General features: G+C 42.1%; 2 protein-coding genes across 3 annotated transcripts; both read right to left on the bottom strand.

Annotated features, from left to right (window-relative positions):
* Nucleotides 1–3,646: 3,646 nt before the first annotated feature.
* Nucleotides 3,647–9,906, bottom strand: LOC125226926 (ESX-1 secretion-associated protein EspI-like). Its single transcript, XM_048131107.1, has 5 exons — nucleotides 9,847–9,906; nucleotides 9,431–9,488; nucleotides 5,551–5,756; nucleotides 4,724–4,935; nucleotides 3,647–4,673 (listed from the first exon to the last, which is right to left on the bottom strand). The coding sequence occupies exons 1-5, from the start codon at nucleotides 9,904–9,906 to the stop codon at nucleotides 3,647–3,649; spliced, it is 1,563 nt and encodes a 520-aa protein (XP_047987064.1).
* LOC125227280 lies at nucleotides 9,177–19,084 on the bottom strand. Of its 2 annotated transcripts, none has more exons than XM_048131542.1 (11): nucleotides 18,864–19,084; nucleotides 18,180–18,336; nucleotides 17,327–17,501; nucleotides 16,525–16,682; nucleotides 15,997–16,070; nucleotides 15,394–15,583; nucleotides 14,862–15,029; nucleotides 11,514–11,653; nucleotides 10,844–10,989; nucleotides 9,847–9,994; nucleotides 9,177–9,488 (listed from the first exon to the last, which is right to left on the bottom strand). In XM_048131542.1, exons 2-10 carry the CDS (start codon nucleotides 18,327–18,329, stop codon nucleotides 9,930–9,932), a joined length of 1,266 nt encoding a protein of 421 aa, XP_047987499.1. In that variant the 5' UTR covers nucleotides 18,330–18,336; nucleotides 18,864–19,084; the 3' UTR covers nucleotides 9,177–9,488; nucleotides 9,847–9,929. The 2 variants fall into 2 exon arrangements, with proteins under 2 accessions (XP_047987499.1, XP_047987500.1); XM_048131543.1 differs by having other exon boundaries at nucleotides 16,525–16,679.
* Between the last annotated feature and the right edge of the window lie 300 nt (nucleotides 19,085–19,384).

Genomic DNA, 19,384 nt, shown 5'->3' with positions numbered 1-19,384 from the left:
TTTTCATCAACCCTCCCCACTCCTCCCTCCTCTGCGTCACCCCTCTACCCTCCCTTAAAGTGCCGAAAATGCGGTTTTTCTCGATTTCTGACAAAACTGTTGAAGATACAGAAAAAGCACGTAGGAACGAAGTAATCCTTAATAAATTTACTACAAATCATTCATTAACACTTTGGTTCTAGCACTTATAGTTTACGCGTGATCCGTCACGAAAGTTGGTCCTTTGCTGCAATCTTCTTTAGTGAATGTTAAGTTTTCGCCCAAAATGCATACGAAATCGTCGAAATTTGTTTGATATAACTAAAATATTGTAACTCATGACTAAAATAAAATTAAGGGGGAAAAATCACTACCATGGGTGGAATTTCCAATATGTCTTGGAATTCCAGTAACTATTTAAGACGTAATATTTTCACGGTAGTAGTCGCTAGGAGTACCATTGATCTATATAGTGTATCTATGACTGGGGATGAGCTTTTGGTAGCTGTTGGTAGAGCCCTGGAGTATCAATCCAGTCGCCGTGAGTTCAAGTCCCACCCATGGTAGTGATTTTTCCCCCTGAAATTCATTTTCAGTTTATAATATTTTAGTAATATCAAACAGATTTCGTAAGCAATTTGGGAGAAAACTTAACATTCACTAAATAAAATTGCAGTAAAGGACCAACTTTCGTGATGGATCACGCGAAACCTATAAGTGCTAGAACCAAAGTGTCAATGAACGATTTGTAGTAAATTTATCAAGGATTACTTTTTTCCTACACGCTTTTTCTGTATCTACAACGGTTTTGTCAGAAATCGCGAAAAACCGCATTTTCGGCTATTTAAGGGGGGGAAGAGGGGTGACGCAGAGGGGGGAGGGATGGGGAGGGTTGATGAAAAATAACTTCGGCCTGTAATGTACATATCCCAATCAAAAAAAATCTTCCATTAATTATGCCAACATTTTCATACATAACTTTCCAGAAGCAACGGACTAATAGTTTATTTTAGACACGTGGCGTCTGTTTTATCACATACAGATTCTGCTTATAAAAAATAACTCGTCACCTGCGTGCCGAGCAAGTATTTTGTTGGCACTTTACCTCTTTGTTTTTCTTAGACACTTCGGAAATTTCATGAACTTTGTGCTTGTATTTTATTAAAAGGAATATACTCTTTAGTTTAAATAAGAATTTGATGGCCTGTGATCCCTATATCTTTAGAACTGAGGTAAAATGTGAGTATTCGGACTTATTGGACACGGTGTACATGTTCGTTCTAAAAGTAGCTGATCAAGCATCGTCGGTTTGGAAAGTCTGCGGTAAAATTTTTGCTCATTACTATACATATTCGATTTAAAGGGTTTTGAGATTTAGGAAATAAAACAACGCTTCATTAGATTTAATTTAATAGCATTATGTAATTATAATCTCAATGTAAGTGCAAGCAGTCTTATTTACAATAAACTTAAAAGCGGAAACAAATATATGCAGAAAGAAAAAAAAGAAGCTGTCAATACTGAATCCCCTAGGGTGGCTATGTATGAATAGCACAGAAAAGTATTAAAATAAAATAAAAACCGGCCAAAAGCGTGTCGGGCCACGCTCAGTGTAGGGTTCCGTAGTTTTCCGTATTTTTCTCAAAAACTAACCTATAAAGTTCAAAACAAATTTTCAAAGAAAGTCTTTGTAAAGTTCTACTTTTGTGATTTTTTCATATTTTTAAACATATGGTTCAAAAGTTATAGCGATTATTTCCGAAAATATGAAAATTATCAAAAATCGATCTTAGTAAAACCTAATTCATTTTTAAATACCTATCCAACAATATATCACACGTTGGGGTTGAAATGAAAAAAAATATCTGCCCCCTCTTTACATGTAGGGGTACCCTAATAAAACATTTATTATTATTAACGACCTTCCACATATTTATAATGAGCCCAAACATGATGGGGTTATGATGAGGAGAATAGCAGTTCTGTTGACCACCTCCTGACTCCATCATGAGACCTTGGACCTCATCTAGTTCGATGGTGCTCGTCAGCCCAAATCTAATGAGCCCGAACATGATGGGGTTATGATGAGGAGAATAGCAGTTCTGTTGGCCACCTCCTGACTCCATCATGAGACCCTGGACATCATCTAGTTCGATGGTGCTCGTCAGCCCAAATCTAATGAGCCCAAACATGATGGGGTTATGATGAGGAGAATAGCAGTTCTGTTGACCACCTCCTGACTCCATCATGAGACTTTGGACCTCATCTAGTTCGATGGTGCTCGTCCACCCAAATCTAATGAGCCCGAACATGATGGGGTTATGATGAGGAGAATAGCAGTTCTGTTGGCCACCTCCTGACCCCGTCATAAGACCTTGGACCTCATCTAGTTCGGTGGTGCTCGTCAGCCCAAATCTAATGAGCCCGAACATGATGGGGTTATGATGAGGAGAATAGCAGTTCTGTTGGCCACCTCCTGACTCCATCATGAGACCCTGGACCTCATCTAGTTTGATGGTGCTCGTCAGCCCAAATCTAACGAGCCCAAACATGATGGGGTTATGATGAGGAGAATAGCAGTTCTGTTGACCACCTCCTGACTCCATCATGAGACCTTGGACCTCATCTAGATCGATGGTGCTCATCAGCCCAAATCTAATGAGCCCAAACATGGTGGAGTTATGATAAGTAGAATAGCAGTTCTGTTGAACATCTCCTGCCTGACTCCATCATCATGAGAACCAGAACCTCATCCTGGTCCCAAAATATAATAATAATTCAAACTCTCAACAAACTTCACGTATAACTTAAAATCCAAAATCATATGAAAAGCATGTCGAATGCTAAAATTGCATAAGGTGTAAAAAGGATCAAGATTTGTTTAGTCGCAGTTTACGGCACTTCTCGGAACTATCGAGCTGCTTACGAAAGCTAGGTCATGCGCCGGACGATCAAACGCAGGTCCGTTGTCTTCGAGCGCTCGGCGCAGACTGAGCGGGCTCGCGTTAGCACAGTGTCTTTTATTCGAATTTTAGGTGTTTTAAAAACATATCTATCGACAGAAAGGTATGTCTTATATGTATGATTTTTTTCTTATAGGTCAATAAGAAGTTCTAGTTTAGGATAATATTATTTAAGAGTTACAAAAAATGCAGGAATCGCAGGAAAAATACATAATGTAAACCTCTTTTTATCGAAAAAATGGGGAGGATACGGAAGGTTATTTATCCACCATTTCAAGTAAATCTTAAAATGTCAAAGTATTAGCTAACTCGTACAGGATATAACAAATAGGATTGTGATCATTTATTACCCCAAATAACATTTTTAACAGCACAATCACGATTCTAAACGAGCTATCCCACTACGAAATTTGAAAACGTCTTCCGAAAAAACAGATTTTTCGGAAGTATAAAAAGACATATTTTAAAGTAGTACCAATTGACTTTCTAGCTTAAGATATGTACTTTTAGGAACATTATCATTTTTTTAATAATCATTTATAGTTTCTTTATAATTTTGAATGAAAAAGGTTCTATTTTGCAAAAAACGCTCGTCTTTAGGAATAAGGCCTCTTTTTTGTGAATAGTGAGCAGGAAACAGTGAAACAACAATTTAATGACACATAGACACTAGAATTTATTCCAACACGCACACGCTAACACATTTATTTCATGAAAATAGTATGAGGCAACACGTCCATCATCTTAGCGCGGCCTTGAGGGGAACACGGCGGCGGCGGCCGCGCCGGGGCAGACGGCTTAGGGGAAGCTGGGGTATCGCGGCCGCAGTTTGAAATCTTCTGCTGGAGCTTCTTGATAGACAGCCAGGAGTCGCTTGACGATTGCGGGGGGCAGGGGATGCCCGAGCAAGGAGGGGATGGACAAGCTTTTGGTGGAGTTTGAGGAGTGGGACGTGTTACTGGTGGGCCTTGCGGGACGGGACGTTTGCCCATAGACACGCGGACGCAGACTGTGTCGGCGTCGGCGGGGACGCTGAACTCCATAGCGCCGCCGGTAGGGCGCGGCGGCGGCGGCGGCGCCGGCGGCGCGCACGATGGAGCCCTAACGGCGCGACCGAGCCCAGCTTCTTTAAGAGAATCACGCTCACTCAACGCCGCTGCGAGCTTCTTAGAAGCGGCTAGCACTGCTTCGCGCCCTGACGCGTTAGGCGCCTCTTTATCCTTATTGCATTTATCAGCCAAATTAGTAGCTGAAGTATGGAATTGCCGTTTGTTACGGGAAGGGGAACCTCGCCGCATCCGTTCAGCGAGTGTAGGCTGACGGCAACGCTTCGGCGCTGCTGCTAAAGCTGGTGGTTTGCTACACCATTCTGGTTTCGGCTTACTTGGGCTCGTTTGGGCTGGAGTCGCTCGACCACATCTAATAGTATCCATGATGCGCGAAGTGATCCCTTTGTAGCTACTCTCAGTTTGGCATTTGGAGCCTTTAGTACTTTCAGTTTGATTCTTAGGGTTCTCATGGCATGGTTTAGGCGGTGTTGATGTAGCTTGACACTGTTCTGTTTGAGGTTTCGGATCGCCTCGGTCGATGGAGAGGAGCGTGCGAGGTGTATGCGCACAGGGGTCAACGACTGAGCGTTCTTTTGGGCGACAATCTCCTAAAGGCTCTAAAGTTACTGGTTGTGGCGGGGGGTGCGGCGGACGGTTGGTTGGACAGTGAGGAGAAGACTTCCTGTATTTGGAGTACATCGAGGTACAGGCCCATCAGTAGCGACAGCGTACATTCGTCCGTCGGTGGCTAGCTCTATTCTTTTCTCCGGCGGTTGCGGACATTTTAGTGGTGGCGGCGGCGTTCTCGGGCGCGCCATTCGCTCCTTGACGGCGCTCTCGTATACGCTTCGATGGTGCTCCTCGTAGCAGCGGATGCGTTCGGCTACCACGTCACGTTGCGCGCCGCATAGCTTTCTTGGCCCCGTTGAATATGTTTGCGGTTTCTGTAAACGAAAATAGTTTCATATAGGCCTTCTTTAATGTAAAATAATATTGAATCTTTCTAATTGACTGACCATTGAATGGCGCTGAAAATAAGTTACAGAATGCAAGTCCAGTAAAATGCGTTGTCTTTAGTAGTAGTAGTAGTAGTAATACACTTTATTGTACAAAGATAAGAACACACACAGTAAAGAAAAAAAGAACACACACATCATTTGTACAAAGGCGAACTTATCCCATTAAGGGATTTCTTCCAGTTAACTTTAGAGCAGTTAAAGGAGAATTGGAGATGGTAGACGTTCCTAAGCTAAACCTATACCTAAACTACAAACTACAGCAATATAGACGTTATATCATATAAATAAATACGTTATACATAATTATAATACAGTTTTATGACTACCCTACATACATACACAATCTACCTAACCGCAAACATCTTCTAGATACGTCTTTTCTGAACTTATCAATTAATAACAGTGGTTCCACGCACGGCGAGCGTTTTCCCTGCAGGTAGTCAACTAGCCGACCAGGCACCCTGACGGCACGCGGGACTCGGTCTAGATCTAGAACTCTAGACCCATAATTTTTAAGAATTCCATCGAAGCTTTTAGTACCTGTGGTAATTGATGTTCGCAAGTGAGCGAACAATTAGGCTCCTTCTCCGCGCAGGGCGGGCGTTTCCCCTGCGGCGGCGGGCAGCAGACGACGCGGCGGCCGGGGAGGGCGGCGACGGCGGCGCGCGGCACGGCGGCGGCGGCGCCGACTCGCACGGCGGGCACGGCGGCGCGCCGCCGGGGGGTTTGCAGGAGCAAGCCCGGGACTGGGAATGTCACAGGTTTTTGTTTATTAAAAAAATAGGGATGACGACTACATAATAAAATGGCATTCTGTTTAGTCCGTCACTTAGATCGTCCAAAAATACTGAACTCACATTTTTCGCTTTTTCTTATTAATGAAAAAATACAAAGATATAGAGTATCAAAGTTCCGGAGTGGAGGCTTGTGACATCACTTCTAAGTAAAAATTGTACCTAGGCGTGACGTCACGCGAAACTTCAACGCACTGTACCGTCGTCATTTTTTGTTTACGAGAAAAAAAGAAAAAAATACGTGTCAAAATTCTTTGACAACTGACAGACTAATTACTTTTTTTTTAGTCGTCTGGCCTATTGTAGGGGGAAGCGGGGCAGATACGTACATCTTTTTTCAAAATTGATTTTAGAGCCCAAAATGATTTTCAAATACATTTTTTTTGTACCTAGTTTACAGCATATTTATTAAGGTATACAAAATTTACGTTTTCTTGTTAAATTTATACCCAGAGTCAGAGATATATTGATTTAAACAAAAAATGGTATTTGTGTAATTCTGCCCCACCTGCAGGGCACTTTGATATCTAGTATGGGACACTTTGATACATCAATTTAGGGCACTTTGATACATATCAAACTGCCCCTAACAGCATGCGTTTCAGAACAACACACTTAGCTGACCAATGATAAGCCTTTTAAACATTACAAAAAGTTTATTAATGGTTAATTAAGTGTGGTGCTCTTGATACCTACGTACCTACCAGTAAGGTTATTAGGAAAGGTACACTAAAGGGGCACTTTGATACGTTCAAAACTGCCCCAACCAAAGTACCCCATTCGACAAATTAAAATAAAATATTTATTAAAAATATACTATGAAGTTTTAGTTCTAAATAATAAGCCAACTTGATAACTGAATAGATATACTTACTGCTTTTAATAATGCTCATCCATTAAACTCTTTAAATTTGCGGCACCACTCGATCAGAAACACGTAAAATTTTTACTTAGGGACCGCGAAAACACGTTTCGACGCGCTGAGCGGCAACGGCTGACTGGCGAGCGGCGCGGCCGCCGGTACGTCACTCACACATACAAAGGCACGTTTGAGTGTTGCCGCAGGTGTATTTAAGCTTGTAGGTAAGGAGTTAGTGTGGGTGTTCAAAACTGCCCCTTGTGCCTAACTACCCCGCTTCCCCCTACAGAGTTATTAGTGCAATTTAAAAAGTTAACAAGTTGCATACTTGTCTTAGGAACGTTGGTTATAGCCACAGGCCCCGTAGCCGAATGGCATTTCTCCGACGCCAAACGAAAGCGATACGCCGCTGTGGCTCTGTCGCGCCAATACGCAAGCGCGATAGAGATAGATATCTACTAGCGCTTCGTTTCGTGAGCGTTTCGTGAGCGATTGTGCCATTCGGCTAGCCACCCTGATGTTATAGCATTATACGTGTTGCAAGTTTAAATATTAGGTTCTCAAAATGCTCTTTTAATTTGCTCAGATAATTAATATGATTATAGAGCAGAGGTGTCTAATAGTAGGCATAACATGTTTTAGTAGATATCAAAAAACCGGCCAAGAGCGTGTCGGGCCACGCTCAGTGTAGGGTTCCGTAGTTTTCCGTATTTTTCTCAAAAACTACTGAACCTATCAAGTTCAAAACAATTTTCCTATAAAGTCTTTATAAAGTTCTACTTTTGTGATATTTTTCATATTTTTTAAATATATGGTTCAAAAGTTAGGGGGGACGCACTTTTTTTTCCTTTAGGGGCGATTATTTCCGAAAATATTAATATTATCAAAAAACGATCTTAGTAAACCCTTATTAATTTTTAAATACCTATCCAACAATATATCACACGTTGGGGTTGGAATGAAAAAAAATATCAGCTCCCACTTTACATGTAGGGGGGGTACCCTAATAAAACATTTTTTTCCATTTTTTATTTTTGCACTTTGTTGGCGTGATTGATATACATATTGGTACCAAATTTCAGCATTCTAGTGCTTACGGTTACTGAGATTATCCGCGGACGGACGGACGGACGGACGGACGGACGGACGGACGGACGGACGGACAGACAGACATGGTGAAACTATAAGGGTTCCTAGTTGACTACGGAACCCTAAAAGAATAACCTAACAACAAAATTAAAATTTTGAAAAAAAAACCCGACATAGTGGACCGATTTTCATGAAACATGGTTAAGAACACTCCCGATTAACTCGACTTTCAAACAAAAAAAAAACTAAACCTAATCTGTTCATCCGTTCGGGAGCTATGATGCCACAGACAGACATACAGACATGTCAAACTTATAAGTTATAACATCCCGTCATTTTTGAGTCGGGGGTTAAAAATATATTAGGTACTCCATAATTGGCCTTTCCTGATAACAGCTCGGTATGGTCTGGGAACAGGAGCAAGAGCAACAAAATATTGGTCTAGCCAGGAAGCAATGGAAATGTCAAAATTGGAGTTTGACTGGATGACAAATTCTGATTTTCGTTTGGGGTGTTTACGGCTAGGTACTTTATATAGATGAGTATATTGTTTTCTGGTTCCCGGATATGTATATGCGGGATTAAACAATCTTCATCAAGATTGTTTAATCTTTGATGAAGACAGAACCAACTTTTTTTACCAACCTGTGTGATCAGCGGACGCAGCAAGTACAAAGCTCGGCGGGTAGGCATGATGCGGTTTGTGTGCGGCGCGGTTGCGTGTGCTGAGCGGTTTGCACACGGTTCCGTGTGCTGTGCGGGTTGTGTGCGGTGCACACGGTGTGCGGTTGGAATGCGTGTGCGTGCGGTGAACGGCGCGACGGACTGAGGGCGTGGCCTACTTGAGCGGCTAGATTTAGATGGTTTCGCTCGTTCCATTTAGGCCTACTTATACCAACCACTTAACTTAGGGTTAGTGGGCTGTCAACTGTCAAATTCCATATAAAATGGTGGGTTAACCCTCGGGTTAACTCTCATTTTCGTTGGCGAAAGTGGTCCTTATAGGGATTGAAAAATATAACCTTTATTACCTTAAACTGAAATATTTATCACACACGAAAAAAAAAGCGATCGTGTCCATCAATAGCTGAGCCGGGAATAGAACCCGCGCCTTCCGCCTACTATCTACTACGCGAACAAATCAATTTTACATTAAATAATATTTTTTACAGCAATGCTGAAGTTTTTGGAGTTAATACTATACCTAATTATTAATCTCTTGATACTTTAACTTGAATCATAATAATGTTACCTATTTACTTATTTTCTCGATCTGCCGTAAATTAAACACACCAATTTTTACTTACTTCAATATAATTTATTTTAATTATTCAACAATAAAAATGCAAAACAATAATCAACTTTCTATTTGTCATACATAATCATAAAATCATAATGTACAGTATACATACAAAAATGTATCATTTAATTTCAGCAACTTAAGTAGCTAGCGTTTTGGCGTATTTAATCGTTGCCTCTAGAAGTCTTTGCCGTTCTTGGCGTCTAAATGCCCGCGCAAACCGGCATTATTAATATTTTCCATTTTATTACCCATCTCGAAGTACCGCAGAAAGTTATTCAGCAAACGAGCAAATAAGTCTGTAGGAGCATTCACGGTCGATAGATCCTCAGTCGCTTTCACTGTTGCTGGTACTGTTATAGTTATCACTGTGATCACTTGCGTCGTCGTTGACATCATCAGGCCTAGGCGCTCGCGGCGCCATGCACTGCCATACCTGGTGGACAAAGATAAACGTGTAAGGTTGCTTGAAGATGTCGTCGATACTTTGCGAGTGATGATTAGACTTCTCAAGAAGATGAGACTTTTTTTAGACGGAGTGAAAATGCAGTTACTCATGATAGCCCCTCGCGAGAGGGGGGAAACAGGGCCTACCCACTTAACCCATTCCGGCGTTTCACCCTCTTTGCTATAGGTACGTGATCGAAGTCATTTCACTACAGTGGAGAGCGAAACTTGACTACTGTGCGTCGGTTTGACTTTGGATGTTAAAATGATCATTATGTAGTACCTACTTACTTAGTAGATAATTTACTATCCATATTGTGACGTATAAATAAATAAATGTATCTTACTTGCAATGCATCTTCAGTCAACAGCAACGCCTCAGGCCGCGCACGGCAGCGCAGCAGCATCGCTAATGCTGGCGCGTCGCTGCTCAGCTTAGCTGCGCTTCCCGCCGGGCCCCAAATGTAAGCTGTTGGTGAGCTGCCACCGCACGGACTGCGAAAAATTGGTAGAAAATCTCGAGTCGAGTTTCTTCTTAAATTACGAGTACTAAGTCGTGTTCTGGGCGAGCTTACCCCATCTTACGCCACGTCTTTGCCTTTGGTTAGTCTGTTGCAGAGGGTAAGCCCATTTAAAAAAAATATGTATATATATATATATATATATATATAAAGTGAACTGCCTGGTCGTACCATTTACGATAATCTCGAACTCGCGATTTACTTGATTTACTTTGATGAATACTGAAGTTACATGTTACATCCAAGCAACGTCCAAGTCATCCAACTCTCAGTCGACCGAAGTGCCGCTTTTTAATGAAACACGCATGTGAAATCTCGTACACTTTAAATCTGGTTTTAATTGATGACAACATTAACAACCACCAAGAACCAACGCATGTGCTTTCGTAATCGACACAATCTATAAAGAAGCTAACAGCCAACTCGATTGGGACTTCAGCCTAGGTACCATATGTCTTTGTGCAAGATTCAGACCTTCAGCTCAATTAAGTATTGCATTCATTATATTGTCTTCGGTTACCGCGATAGTTACTCATGAAATAATGAATTTTAAACTCATTTTATTTCGGATTAAATCGCGTATAATGAATTTACAACTCATCCCGACGTTTCGAACACTTTACAGCATTCGTGGTCAACGGGTGACTGGAAAAATAACTATGCGCAAAAGCTACCCACATACAAGAAATATTAACGTTCGTTAACCTGACCATAAATAATATAGATTTCTATTAGGCAGGCAATTCATTATACGCTATTTAATCCGTTTCCATAGTTTTATTTCATATTGCATTCATTGTTATTCTGAAATGAATTAATGTACCTGCCAAAATACTCCCAGCGACATGCGGTGTCAGGTAATGTGGTGACCCACCACCCGGCTTGGCTAACACTATTCGTAGCACTCGAAGAGCTGGCAACGACGCGCAAATTGCTCCTCCTGACACGCTCGCCCACACCGCGCGTCCGCTGGAACAGAATGAGACAAATTGAGATAGGTCTATCAATTAATCGAAGTGAGCACTATCGTGTGGTGTTCAGGTTTAATAGATGCGCGATAAATGATAAAAATCTGGCTTATCGCATTACTATGGATAGGGACGGCCTGGGTCCGCATCGTCTATCGGAATACGGCAGATTTTAGTGATCAAGGGCCAAAAGGATAGCTCTATTAGTGGATTGCACCAAACCGTCTGTTCCATAGACGTCTGGTTGACGATGATGTGTCTGTCAAATGTGGTTGATGCAACGGGCCCTAAGGCCCACAAGCGGGCTGTAGGACATTTTTGTGTTTTGGACAATGTTATGACAAGACTTTCATTGGTCATCATATCGCCTAATTTGCAGCTGCTGGGGAGTCCAACAAAAAATATGTATCGCCCGATTTGTCAACTTAGAGTTTCACGTGCTAGTTCTTCCGCCTGATACCTGTGTGCCTGTATGCGTGGCCAAAACTGACGCATGCATAACATTTGTTGTACACATGATACTACTTCTGCAACGCCGTAAGGCCGAGAACGTTGCCAGATAGCCGAAGTCTTGCTGTGGGAGGATCGCAGCGGGCACGAAGTTCAGCTATTGACGGTTCTGGCGGCTCTTCTTCCACCTCACCTGCTGCTGCTGCTTCGGCTTCCTGAAATATCATTAACAGGATGTTTTTTTGACAAAATTTACAAAAAAAAATCATGGGTTTGGCATGTCAAACGTGTGAATTTGCCACGGCTCGTGGGAGCCTGGGTCCGCTTTGACAACTAATCCCAATATTTGGCGTAGGCACTAGTTTTACCAAAGCGACTGCCATCTGACCTTCCAACCCGAAGGGTAACTATGCCTTATTGGAATTAGTCTGGTTTCCTCACGATCAAATGACATTTCGCACATAAGTTTCGAAAACCTCCGAGCCGGAGTTCGAACCCGCGACCTCCGGATCGTAAGTCGCACGCTCTTACTGCTAGGCCACCAGCGCTTATTCTCGCTAGGCCACCAGCGCTTTTGTCAAACGTGTGTATGTCTTAAAAACTTTAGGGATCATACGCGTTTGCTCAATTGAAATTAATTTTTACCAGCTGTCGTCTCTCTGCGCGTGCCTGTGCCTGCATATGATACCGTTCGCGCGGTACCTAAAGTGCATTTTCACATTATCCGATCTGATATCGGATGTAGGACTGATATTTTCTACATTAAAGGCGCCATTTTCGATTTTTGCCTGTGGCATTCCTCCTGCATCCGGATGGATAATGTGAATAAAATACTAACGGCCACACGCCACAACTAAATACTAAGCGTATCGCGTATCCGTACGTTTGGCGTGTCAGACTGAGGACAATGTTTATTAACCCCTCAAGCGCCTTGTTCCATATCCGTCTCAGGCAATTTAAACTGTAATTAACAGATTGAAAGTTATTCAGTAGCAAATTTTTGACAACGGCGTTCCAGGGGTTAAACATTTGAAGGATTATACCGTAATTTGCTCTAGGTAAATGCAGGCATACATATTTGTAGATAAATGCATTCTATTGTTTACCCGTTGTCGTCTCTCAGCTCGTGCGCGCATGTGTGTCCGTAGTGCGTCGTCGGCACAGTATAATAAAGAGTACTATCGTCGTCGGGCACGCGGAGTCGGGTTCGCGCGGTAACGGCACGTCGTTCAAGCACGCCACCACACACCAAATTAGAACGGCACGTATTTAACCGGGCGACTAAATAACCATAGAAATGGGTATCAAATATAATAGTTTGGCGACTAAAATGGGGCCTCAAATTATTTCAATATGAGGTAGCATTTTAATGTCATTACGGCTACGGTTTATTCAGACGCGAGTACCAACTATTTATTTGGCAACTGAATTATTATATTGGAAACAATTTAAGAGAGACAGTTTAATAGGAAAACGGCTATCTATTAATATAAAATATACAGTTCTTTTAAAATATTTATATAGCAAATTAACATAAAAAGTACAATTAAAATTTATACATCGGCACTCATCACCTGAGCTGTCATTTTAATAAAAAAAGGATTCTTATAAAATATAATGGTCGACAAAATATTGTACTTATGGGTATGAAATTAGGTGTTTGGGAGTGCTGGCAACTTCGTCTCTATACAATGAATTTAACTTTTCATGACGTTTACTCTATCGAATCTAAGGCCGGTCTTACGTAGTCTTAACGTCACTCTGAAAGATTCATTTTTTTGGCAGGAAAACCTTACTCAGAATATGCCTTGGCATAAATCGTTCCGCAGATTTTATAATATCCAATCTTATGCTGGCATAATGTTAATGAGCAAAATAATCTTCTAAATTAAGAGTACGTCCGTAGATTTTTGTTTGCATAATATTTAGGCAGTAAAAAGTTGTCCATCTTCTTCCTATTTCTGTTTTGATAGCGAGTCTTGTGTGTTGGGGATGCAAGATACCTAACACTCCTCCTCGCTTCGCTCGTCGTCGTACCTAACGGTGCCTCTGGGACTGTATTTCATTTCCTTTTTGCTATCGTTGTTTTGTTGATACAAAGTACCTAAGAATTATGCCATAGCAAATTTGGTAGGACTTATATTCTACTAAAAAAATAACCTAACACTAACCCACTTTTCTGCTAGCAGAAAATAATTCTGCTCCTATACCTCTAATATTATACTATACGATTAACACGGTACTTTTTTTTAAATGCCATGTCGGTGGTAAACAAGCATACGATTGATGGAAAGTGGTCACCGTAACCTATGGACGCCTGCTACTCAAGGGGTATCATATGCGTGTTACCGACCTATTAGAAGCTTATACACTCCTTTTTGCTGTGTATTTATTATAAAATGATTTGGTACGCGTTCCCTTATAGAGATATTTAAATACTACTCGTGGTTTACGGGTCGCAAATACGATGTTTGAATAGAATAAGTAGAATAGAATAGAATAAACATTTATTCGTGAACACAGGCAAGACAAAATACACATAATAACAACAAGACGGAAAGGAATGAAGTGCCACGAAATGGCCTCATCTCAGCGTGTTGCTGGTGACTTCCAGCGCTGATTTTCCGATGGGACCATCGTTTCCATAAAGAAACGATTTTATATGTTTTTTAAAAAAAAACCTACTTCCCAGTAATTTTTTTAGTTGCCTCCGCAATTTAAATACTACTTTAAACGATGAGCTAAGTATAATTATTTAGGTGCTAACATCTATATGACTACAAATATTAAAAATCTTACGCTTTACAATACTAGGTGCCAATTATTATTTTAGTCGCCAAAGTATTGTTTAATGTTCCTCGGCAATATTTTTGTCGCTTGAAATTTGCTGCCGTTTTTTCAATAATAATGATGCTTAATATTTGAGGCTCATATATTTTTTTTGTCGCCACAATATTAAAACACAGCCAAATTATATTATTGTATGCAAGACTTAACTTCCCGTTTAATATTTTAGTTGCCCGGTTAATTATATGCCAATTAGAACCACTACGTGTATAAATGTGTTGGCGTTTCGGACGTGCGCATGTTAGTTAATGTAGTTATGTAATTAGTAGATTACTTTAACACGAGGGATCACTTCATAAGACTGTGTGTGGCACTGCAGAGCCGGTTAATTCGATTTCGTTCGCCGGAAGACTGGCTACACGCTGAGGGTGCAAACGTGCACTTCAGCTCGTTCGTTGTGCGCGTGCCGCGGCCGCTGCAGGACACCATCGCGAGCGCAGACTTCTGGCCGAAAGGTGTGGTTTTTCGGCGGTTCCGGGGCAACCTGCCGAATCCTACACCGGGGCAAACGACGCAACGGAGCCACGCTGTTACGTCATCGCCCAAATCAATTGTAAATGCATGTTGTCTGTTTACCCGTTGTCGTCTCTCAGCTCGTGCGCGCATGCGTGTCCGTAGTGCGTCGTCAGGCACGCGGAGCGGCGGCGGGCGCTCGCGCGACAACGGCCACACGCCAAGGACGCCGCCACACGCCAAAACCACTACGTGTATCCACGCGTTTGGCGTGTTTGACGAGCGTCCACGCTGAGGAAAGAAACGCTCAATTTATTCTTAAATGCATTTTAAATGTGGATAACAAGATCATCATCCTCCTTGCGTTATCCCGGCATTTGCCACGGCTAACAAGATATCATTTTTTGAAGAAGTCAACAAAGTTATCTTTAGAGGTAAATGAGACTTATTTTGGACTTCAAGAATGAATATTTATATACCCGAAACATCGCGGTTCACTTCTGGATGAGGCTGGCCTAAGACCTTGATAAGTGGCATACAGTAAGAACGCGTATGATTCCTATGATCAATTGGCGAACAAAGGCTAAAATGATGACTATGGTGAGTGACATCATGACATGACACGTATTATAAGGTTTTAAATAAATCCGCTTACATCATATATAACCCTGTAGTAATCTTCACCTGGTCCCATTTCCTCTAGTTTCACAATTTCCGGTGCATGCGCAACGTCTGTAGATGTAGGGTTATCTGCATGCATGTCCTCAGCGCAGACAGTCGCTTCCGCTTCCGCCCACTCCTGTGCCGACCGGGCGTCTAGCGGTGCGTCTGCGCATACGGCTTGCCTGTCAAGATATTAAGAGATTATTTCTAAATAATTACCTACCTGGGTAAGCGTTAAGCTAAATATTTACACCTGCAAGTTATTGCTACAAGTTTTGAAACAAAGGTATGTGCAAGAAAGAGGTGCAGATCTTTGCCACTCACTCTTACCCATAGTTGTGTCTCAAAACTTGCAGCAATAATTGGCAGGCAAATTCAGCTCGTAAATCGTCGAGGAACGTGGAAATCACTTTGAGCGTGGATTTGTAATAAACCATAAAGGATTTGAGTCTGGTTCAGTTAAATTTTGCTTAAGACAGTTATAAGACGGGATATTAGATCCTTGGGACTGTCATGTATTAAGAGATTACTACGACAATTCCATTCCACATTTGAAAACGAGTTAGTCGGAAGCTAGAACTCACTCTCAACTCACGTGATGACCGCCCGCTTTTCATTGTATATTCGAAGCACGCGCGCCGCTGTACCTGCAAACTCGTCTTCAGTTTCCTGCACATTTACATACTTTATTGACATCCGTTGTGGAAGCTTCATATAAGTAAATACTAACACGGTAGTCATACACGAAGGGAATTGAAGGAATTTCTTTTGTAGCACAACTTTAGCGTCAGAGAGTAACCCTCTGCGTAATATTTGGACCAACTGTCGTTCAAAATACCTACTGTTCTTGCTGATTAGTTCAGCGTGAGAGTCTTGCAAGAATATTCTTTACACATGTACAAGCAAAGAAGGCTCACTGCCAACGGAACGCATGCGACATTGATTTCTGTTGCGCAGAATTATTGACGACCTTCTGTCAAATTTTATGGGCTCCGAACTGCGGCTGCCCGAATGTATGAAAGAAACGTGGAGCCGCCCCTGCTACAGGTCCGCTTTGCATACCCGGATTTAGGAAACTGGGAAAGTTCTATGAGTCTTTACTCTAAATCTAAATAATTTGTACCTGAGTAGCAGCGTTAAGCCAGATATCAGTGCCGAAGACCGGCGCATGCTCCGGCGCTGACAGTCGTGACAGTTCCAAGGACAGGAAACCCTCTCCCGCCCAGCAGCCACCGCCGCCGCTGGCTCGAGCTGCCACCACCCAGGACTCTAGTGAGCCTTCTGCAGAGAAACACTTGATACACTCTTAGGAGCTACATACTTATGATACTACAACTACAAAAATGGATAAGTAGTCCGCCTGCGGTCACCGTAATCTCTATGGACGACTGCAACTCAAGGAGTGAAACATGCATTCAATGCAACAACGCCATTAGAATGCTGATTACACTCCTTTTCTGCTGTGCCTCCAAATGTTTGCAGCATACTGACGGAGTCGTACAATCTTACTAAAAAGGAGGGTTCGGGTTGCCGACGACTCAACAGGAACGAACAGCCCAAACAGCATCCTAAAGGATTGCAAATAGACGGAACAAGTTAGTTCCTAGTTTTTAAGTCCTCCCGTCCCGTCATCTTATGATACTACAACTACAAACATGGATAATGTTAGGTAAATTAGAATGTATTAAAACGACTTCGCAGAGCTGCTGGACCACCCTAAGGTAAGACAAATTGCTCGTTATCATCTCAAAGAGTTGAAATGAATGAAAATGAAACACTTATTTTTCAAACATAGAACGACTTGGCAAAGCTGCTGGCCTCCCCTACGCCTCAGCCTCAAGACATAATTGCCTCTGTAATTATCATCTGCAAAGATGCTAGGAGGACCAATGATGATTTGATCATCCTGCCGCTATGTAACTTACCGTCACGAGGGCGTAGCACTGCAAGCTCTCCTCTTTGGGCGGAAAGCGGAGCGGATCCAGCAAGTAACAGCAGTGGCGCGTCAGGCGCCCATTCCGCTCGGGCCACTCCAGTCCAACCTAGTGCCACTGAACCAGCGCCTACACGCGTCCAGAGCCCGTTCTCAAGCACCCATACCTGTGGATAATAGGACATTCGAACGTTAATTTCAATCTGAAAGTAGAAATTGTCGTATAGTCGTGTTGTCCTATCCATACTAATATTATAAATTGGTATACGTGTGTTGTCCTATCCATACTAATATTATAAATGGGAAAGTGTGGTGTGTGTGTCTGTTTGTTTGTCCGTCTTTCACGGCAAAACGGAGCGACGAATTGACGCGATTTTTGAAGTGGAGATAGTTGAAGGGATGGAGAGTGACATAGGCTACTTTTTGTCTCTTTCTAACGCGAGCGAAGCCGCGGGAAAAAGCTAGTACTTACATATATGACGAAATAATTTTTGTAGAATTTGACATTGTGGGCGCATTAAGATATGAAACATTGAAACATGAAACATCAATTAGAGATAAGAGCCTAAAATTCGAACACATGTACACATCAAAATGACAGATTGTTTAGATTAAATGGGCATTCGATATGTGATTTTATTGTCCGTAATCCGTAAAGGTCCATTTAGACGGTACGAGAACCCGCATACGAGTTTTATTACGTTGCGGTATTTGAAGGCTGTGCAAAATTATATGTACCCTCAACAGCCCGTAATGTATCTAAAATCGCATGCGAGTTCGCACGCCGTCTAAATCAGGCCTAATACGAAAGCAAGATGTAATTCACAAATTAAGTAGCAACTCACAGTGAAAGAGCAGTCTTCAGCAGCAAGAGCAAGTAAGTCTCCAGCGCGATTTAGCGCAGCGGCAGCTAATCTCGCCGGCCGCTCTGGCGTCAGACACGCCACACGTCGCCAGGCGCTATAGATGCCACGTACAACTGACGCCACGGACATGCACCACCTGTAATAGTAGTTTATTAAAGTAAGAAATAAGAATAAATAGACACATCAACTTTACCCGGCATTAATTTCTGAGCCGATATCATTATCATTTAAACGTAGATAACGTCAAATCAAGTCAACGGATTTTCCCGCCTCACATCCGTAGCAACTAGTTCTAAAACTAAATACTCGTGCAAGGGATTAAGTGTAAACACAGTGTAAGTGTAAGTAATTTAATGATGAGAGTTACATATTTTTATTATGGACAGCGAATATCGCTACAGTCATATACACTGGACGCTTCCACCAATAGGCGTCTCCACACGTCCGAACGCCGGATCGCTTGACGCCAAGCGCTGGTCACAGCGCCAAATCTACCCGCCCACCATAAACACTTGCGAGAGCATACACTGTACATATCCACACTGAACTGGACGCTTCCACCAATAGGCGTCTCCACACGTCCGCACACCCAGCCAAAGGAATTCTAGTTCTAATACTACGCTTATTTATGCCGAGTTATAATGATGACCTAATATTACTGACCATAAATATTAGCGAGCGCATGCACTGTATCCACACTGGACGCTTCCACCAGCAGGCGTCTCCAGACATCTGCACGCCGGATCGCTTGACGCCAAGCGCTGCAGACGACGCCACAACACGCCAAATCCACGCCGCCCAGCCATAAGAACACTAGTTCTAGTACTACGTCTAGTCGGGCGTGAGACTGCCATAGGTCTGTTAATTCTTCTTCTGCCGCCATGGTTTATCTGGCGTTGCGATATTTACGTTCTCATCAGTCGTTTTTTAAATATATTTTCGCAGATTATTATGCAAAGTAGGTAATATTTATTTTTGATTTGCTCTTTTTACACATTCACTGCCAGCAACACACCCTCGTTCAAAATATTTTTGCGGTGAATAAGTATATTGATACATTTGTACCTACAACTATTTGTGCATTTAAATACTCTTCAAAATTTGTATTTAGACAAGACTACAACAAATAATTAGCGAAGAGACACTAATCATGAACTAAAGATAATTATTTTGTTCTAAAACAC

This window comes from Leguminivora glycinivorella, chromosome 6, assembly GCF_023078275.1.
Source record: "Leguminivora glycinivorella isolate SPB_JAAS2020 chromosome 6, LegGlyc_1.1, whole genome shotgun sequence".
Taxonomy (NCBI): domain Eukaryota; kingdom Metazoa; phylum Arthropoda; class Insecta; order Lepidoptera; family Tortricidae; genus Leguminivora; species Leguminivora glycinivorella.
This window is presented reverse-complemented; position numbering and strand designations above follow the sequence as displayed.

Coding starts and splice junctions, on each gene's coding strand:
- LOC125226926 (XM_048131107.1), bottom strand. CDS start 9,906: ATGCTGCTGCGCTGCCGTGCGCGGCCTGAGGCGTTGCTGTTGACTGAA. Junction 9,489..9,846: donor TGACTGAAGATGCATTGCAA/GTAAGATACATT, acceptor TTTGTCCACCAG/GTATGGCAGTGCATGGCGCC. Junction 4,936..5,550: donor GCGAACATCAATTACCACAG/GTACTAAAAGCT, acceptor TTTCGTTTACAG/AAACCGCAAACATATTCAAC.
- LOC125227280 (XM_048131542.1), bottom strand. CDS start 18,329: ATGTCCGTGGCGTCAGTTGTACGTGGCATCTATAGCGCCTGGCGACGT. Junction 16,071..16,524: donor GGCTTAACGCTGCTACTCAG/GTACAAATTATT, acceptor GTAAATGTGCAG/GAAACTGAAGACGAGTTTGC. Junction 15,030..15,393: donor ACTACAGGGTTATATATGAT/GTAAGCGGATTT, acceptor TTCTTTCCTCAG/CGTGGACGCTCGTCAAACAC.